Genomic DNA, 6,523 nt, shown 5'->3' on the forward strand with positions numbered 1-6,523 from the left:
TCTGATCTGATACATTTTCATTTTTTTCCCCACATTCCAGTCTTCAGATCTCTCCTTCTTCTTCTTCTTCACCAATGCATTAAATTTTACAAATCCTCAAAACTACAAAATCTGTCAAAAATGAATTCACCCAATCAAGAATCAGATTCAACAACAACAAATGTTCTCCCACTCGCATCAATGTCTCAACAGCCATACGTTTCCGAACTTCTTTCCTTCACTCTAGACCGTCTTCACAAGGTAATTTTTAATTAATCAATCAGATCCCACTCTATTTATTTATATATTATTATTATTTTTTATAGGAACCAGAGCTGTTACGAGTGGATGCAGAGAGAATAACAAGGCAAATGCAAGAAGTTGCTGTTGGGAATTACCGCGCTTTCATTTCGGCATCTGAAGCTCTTGTTTCGATACGAGAAGAAGTTTCTTCTGTCGATAAACACCTTGACTCTATGGTATATATTACATTGTTCATTTTTAATACATTTCATGCGTTGTTTTTAATGGAATTTATTTGGTGGCAGATATCTGAGATACCGAAGCTAACATCTGGTTGCACTGAGTTTATTGATTCTGCTCAACAAATTTTGGAGAAGAGGAAGCTTAATCAGACACTGCTTGCTAATCACAGTACTTTGCTTGACTTACTGGAAATTCCTCAGCTTATGGACACGTATGTTTTTGATGCATTGACTGAATATTGTTTCATGCACACTGAGACTAATAGAACTAATACTATAGTTTTGTTATCAGGCGGTAAATTCTAATGCCCTTGTCTGAATTAATATTTGAAAAGTTTCTAGTTTCTTTATTGAGTTTATTCCATTGTTTCCAGCCTGTTAGAATCTTAATGCCAAGCAGTTAGAGATGCACCCAAGATAAATATACATTTGTGTTTTATGAGTATGTATTAAGTTTTATTCATTGTAGAGGAGGGGTCTGGTTCTCAGTGCTGTTATAAAAAGCTTTTAGATTGTTAGAAAAATAAGACTCCCTTTTTTGCTTTAAAGAGCACAATCCATTGCTTTTAACTGTACATAACAAAGTTGAGGCTCGTGGAATACTTAGGGTCTTTTAGGTTATCTCTGAAGAAGATCTCTCTCATTTAATAGCTCATAACAAGGTTAGGGATCATGGAATATGGGGTATGATACATGTTTCTGATCTATGATAATTTTCTTTTGTTGGTGTAACTTTGAGAGTGGCTCTTGAATTGATACTTTACAATTTTCTGAATATGAATACTCACAAAATTGGTGGTCAGATGCCACTCTCCCAATAATACTAGTCCTGAGAAGGCTCTATCCTACGAATTTTGTCTCTTAGATGAACTATATGAACGGGAGCATCAGAGGACACTAGATCTGAAGTGAAAAAGGAAAATAAATAATTAAAATGGATAGATGCATCTCTAGGTTTGTGCATCTTATGAGAAGGATAAATGTAAAGATATTTTTGTTGTTGATATTCTGTTTATTACTTTATTAACATTATGGAGCAGTATATATATTATTCGAAGAACTGAAAATCCATGGTTATCATACTCATGGTTTGTGAAATATTTCTATGCTGTAGTTGTGTAAGGAATGGAAATTATGACGAAGCGCTTGATTTAGAAGCATTTGTTGGTAAACTGTCGACAATGCATCCGAAGTAAGTATTTATAGTTGTTATGTTACTTATTGCAGAGACATACTTTGAAGTAGTAATAACTGTTATGATGCTTAGTGCTTACCATAGTTTTTTTTTTTTTTTTTGTAAATTCTCTCCCTCTTGGCTCCAAGACTACCAGTCATTCAAGCATTAGCAGCAGAGGTTAGGCAGATGACCCAATCTCTTCTTTCTCAGCTTCTTCAGAAACTTCGGTCAAATATTCAGGTATGTATTCGCTCCCCCCTCCCCAACTAGGAGAAAGAAAAGACGATAGTATAACGTCTGCCCATTATCGTCTTCTCCTAGCTTAAAAGGTGATATGTTAGGTAACATAGGTTGAACAATCATGTGCTAGTGGATGAATTTTCTGTGTTATTGTGAAGGAATGTTCATGTGTCTCTGTTTTCGTGTAGTTGCCAGAATGTCTACGGATTATTGGATATATACGCCGCATAGGAGTATTTGGTGAGTCTGAAATGCGCTTACAGGTATATATGGTACATCTTTTTGAGTTCTTCTGCATTTGACTTTATTGATTAGTCATCGTTCTGGATGATAATAGGAAACTTTACTAAGATAGACATTTCGAGCCTTTACTTAACAATTTATGATACACTTTTTGGAATAATTATAGTGGTTATGTACATGCTAGTTCTGTTTCTAAACAAATTCTCTTACTGGCCACAGTTTTTAAGATGCAGAGAGGCATGGCTTGTAGGTCTTCTGGATGACTTGGACCAAAGAAATGTTTACGATTACTTGAAAGGAATGGTGAACTGTTATAGAATGCATCTATTTGATGTTGTTAGTCAATATAGAGCCATTTATGCTGATGATACATCTAGAAGTGAAGAAAATTACGATGGTGGACTCCTATTTAGCTGGGCTATGCACCAAATTACCTCTCATCTAAAAACTTTGAAAGTAATGCTGCCCAAGATTACTGAAGGTGGATCATTATCCAATATCTTAGATCAGTGCATGGTGAGAAATTTTCCATCAAAATTATTTTTCTGTGTGTGTGTTGCATATTTGTTTTCAGCCATTGGTATTGACTTTTTTTCTCAATTCTCTAGAAGCCTAGCTATGACAGTGATGCTGGTACCTGTTATTTGAATAGTTGTACTAAAAAATTTGAATTTGGTCATTTGAAAGAATTCTGGAGAGCTCTCTATACCATTCTATTGAATCTGGCTTGTGGATTGAAAATCTAAACACATTATATTTGAGCAAGCCATATGACGTCATGAACATGGTAGAATGCCACATGACATGATCTTGTCGTTAGTCAAAATTTTGATTTAAGTTGCAATGTACAAGTCGTGGCCCTGCAAATCATGTCATATATATATGCTATCATTGACACATTTGACATCATGAAGAAACTTGTAAATAGATGTGTGTATAAATTTGTATGACTAAATGGGCCAAAGAAAGTGAAAATGGTTGGACAGATAGATAGGCAGCTTCAAAGCGGAGGCTTTGGAATTCAAAATAAAGAACCAACTGAAAGAAGAACATGAAGCTTTAAAAGAGAACAGAAGTTATGCATATCACACATTTGTGTTGATTATGGAAAGCTTTAAACTCAATTCTGCAACATAACTATTAGGATGACTAGTTGCACACGACTAGCTATGGGACTTAGTCTTTGAAAATTCTTCTCTTAGAGTCTTAGATTACATAAATTCGCCATTTTTCTGCATTATGTATTATCTACTTGTACTGTCGATCTCATTAAGGGGAAGTGTGATTTTGGGTAATGGCACTGCTATTTCCTTTTGATGTTGCATAAACAGCCGCTATTGTGCTATATGTTGTTTCTCTCTCTCTTTGTGATACAGATTTGTTATGTGCTGTCTAGTAATACTTGTATGGTTGTAATAGCTAAAAATGCATTTAGTGACGATTGCAGCACATTTTGTTGCATGCAGAAGCTGACAACCACCTCTTTACTGTGTGCCTGACAGTATTGTGCCATGGGTCTTGGTTCTGTTGGATTAGACTTTCGAGGCTTGCTTCCACCACTGTTTGAAGAGTAAGTGAAATTTTATTTCTGTGAACTCTTCAGCCTCTGGTGATTGTAATTGACTAGATATGGTCCTGTTTCAGTGCAGTACATAACCTATTCTCGAAGAATATGTGTACAGCAGTTGAGAATTTTCAGGTATTCGTGGAACTGGGACTCAACACTATTACATATACTTCTGATGATGAATTTTTTTTTTTTTTTTTTACCTATCAGTGGTTAAATATTTTCTTTACTAGTATTTGATGAAAGTTTTAAGTCACCTTTACTGATGATTATTCGAGATGCACTTGGATTAGCTCATTTAATTCGTGTGCTGATGTTGTCTGCGTTTGTGCTGAGAAGTTTAGTGTATTTCCACATGGGATGTTTAACACCTGGCAGTATAGTGTAAAAGTTCTTGGGCCTCCCACTCGCCACCAATTGGTTTTGAGTTGGATGCTCCAAAGTTTAAGATGGTATCAGAACAGGCTATTGTGGTTGGCCCCATTTACTCCCCGTCACCCAAGTGTGTTGTCCAGCTGTCCTGGTGTTAGACTCAAGTAAAGCCACATGTGAGGGGGTGTCTGGAAGTTTAGTATAGTCCCACATGGGGATGTTTAAAGCCTTGCATTATAGTTCTTGGTTCTCTCTACTCATCACCAATTGGTTTAAGTTGGGTGCTCCCAAGTTTAGTTTTTGTTTTCATTTTGAAAATGAATTTGGTATGAGAGCTTATGCCCTACTCGCCACTCACACACCTTAAGTTTTTGTTCTTCCAGTTCTTCCGAAATTTCCTTTACACTGAGGGAGACCTCTTCACCACTAGTGTACCCCTTAAGGGGGCCTTATATTGCTCGCCCACATCTTATGTTTCTTACTAATGCATCACCAGCAAATTGATCACAGGTGCAGTTGCACCCCCTTTCTTTATTCTGTGCATAAAACTCTCAATGGTATTTAGCTAAAGTAGATATCCTCTGTTACTTTTTGGTGATTGATATGTTGTGATTTTTGTTCCATCTTCCATCAGATAGTCTTAGATTCGTATCGTTGGGTCCCACTACCAGCTGTTGGCTTTCCAGCCAACGGCTCAACTGATGAAAGTCAGGAGGACGTCACTCCACCGTCTTCCTTGATGGAACACCCACCTCTTGCTGTTTTTGTTAATGGTGAGTTTTCAGTGGTGCCGTCCTGGATGGCATACCACTTCCTTGGACTTGTATTCTTAAGCTAGGCTGGAAAAGCAATAGCTCTGTGTAGTAATTTTTCTTTTGCAACCTTTCCTTTGTGCGAGTGAGCTCTTATAATTTGTTTTTCCTGGTTTCAGGTGTGTCAGCAGCTATGAATGAACTACGGCCTTGCGCACCCTTGAGCTTGAAACACGTTTTGGCTCAAGAAGTCGTCAAAGGATTGCAAGCTGTTTCGGATTCTTTGTTGAGATATAATGCAACTAGGATGCTTCGACCGAATGAGTCTGTTCTTTTTCTCTCGCTTTGCCGAGCATTCATTGAGGTGAGAGTTCATGTGACTTGTCTTGAACAATCATGATCGCAGTTAGTGCCTATATAGTTAGCCATTAATCTGTCTCTTTGTATACCATGTCTAGGTTGTCTGTCCACATTGCACCACATGCTTTGGCCGTTGTTATCCTGGTGGAGCCACCTTGATTACGGACTTGCAGAGTTCATTCAATGGTGTTGCTCGACTGTTGGCTGTCTCTCCTGCAAAAGAACTTCCAAAACGAGCTGATAGTGCAGAGGAGAGGCATATTATTGAAAATGGGGGAGATGCGACGACGATGGATAATGGGAGCTCTCCTCCTGCCGAACAAGTGGGGACCCCCAGTCCAGACAGCATTATGCAGGACTCTACTGCACAAACAAATGAAGAACGAGATACGAAATCCTAATCTATCAAGATTGATTCGCAATGTTATAGTATTGTATATCGAGCCAAATTCCGAGTAAAGCCCATGAAGCGTCAAGAAAGTTCTGCAATCCCTTGTTCCTTCCACGAATTTATCATTGTGTGGTTGGGGATTTAAATGGGTTGACCTCTATTATGGCAACACCTCATTATTGTGGAGGGGGTTGATGATAGTATCACAACACCATATTGTCTCAAGACAACCATTTCCGAATGTGATTTTCAGTTGAATTGGTTTGTCTAAATGAAAACCCAAAATTTAGACCCGATCCATGGATTTTTGTTCTTTAACATATTAGTGTTTACACTGTGACGGCACAGGTCTATATTTTTGAGTTACAAGAAAGTAATGAACTTGTATACTTGTGTAATAGTGGCAAATTGGCAATGCATATGCATATGCTTCATCCGTGTACTTTTAGTTAGCCATGCGCTTTTCTCCTGTACTTCCAGAATGAACTCAGAGTCTGTCAAGAAAAACATATACACTCTTGATACTTTGTTTTTTGGGTAAAACTCTTGATACATTGTTGGCAATTTCATTTTTTGAAAAGTTAAAACGATCGACCTAGCCCACCTTAGAAGCATTCCCAAAAGTGTATAATGGAAGAGGGAATAAGTCTACCCAGAGTTATCAGAAATCTGTTTCCCCCTCTTGAAGCCAGTTATATGGAGCTTCGTTAAGTAGTCACCATTCCTCTTGTTTCAACTTGTGTAGAATCAAAACTTGTGTTCAGATTAAAAAACTCACAATTTTGGAAAACCAAATCCCGTTGAGAAGAAGAGCATATATTAAACAAGGAAGCAAAGAATATACCTTTTATTAATAATCAAACTTAACTTGAGCAAAACAAACCTTGAGTGACTTATTATACATATGGACGTCTTCATACTGCCGATGACTTCTCTAACTAGCATACTCTCTTTTTA

The 6,523-nt window shown here is 37.4% G+C and overlaps 1 protein-coding gene across 1 annotated transcript; it reads left to right on the forward strand.

The window, feature by feature from the left end:
- On the forward strand, nucleotides 1-6,000 carry LOC147505323 (conserved oligomeric Golgi complex component-related / COG complex component-like protein). Its single transcript, XM_086557907.1, has 12 exons — nucleotides 1-240; nucleotides 306-458; nucleotides 528-676; nucleotides 1,579-1,656; nucleotides 1,788-1,881; nucleotides 2,070-2,144; nucleotides 2,344-2,640; nucleotides 3,627-3,694; nucleotides 3,769-3,823; nucleotides 4,698-4,836; nucleotides 4,995-5,179; nucleotides 5,274-6,000. Exons 1-12 carry the CDS (start codon nucleotides 121-123, stop codon nucleotides 5,574-5,576), a joined length of 1,716 nt encoding a protein of 571 aa, XP_086414033.1. The 5' UTR covers nucleotides 1-120; the 3' UTR covers nucleotides 5,577-6,000.
- Nucleotides 6,001-6,523: the final 523 nt, after the last annotated feature.

This window comes from Coptis chinensis, chromosome 4 (assembly GCF_015680905.1).
Source record: "Coptis chinensis isolate HL-2020 chromosome 4, ASM1568090v1, whole genome shotgun sequence".
NCBI classification, from domain to species: Eukaryota; Viridiplantae; Streptophyta; class Magnoliopsida; order Ranunculales; family Ranunculaceae; genus Coptis; species Coptis chinensis.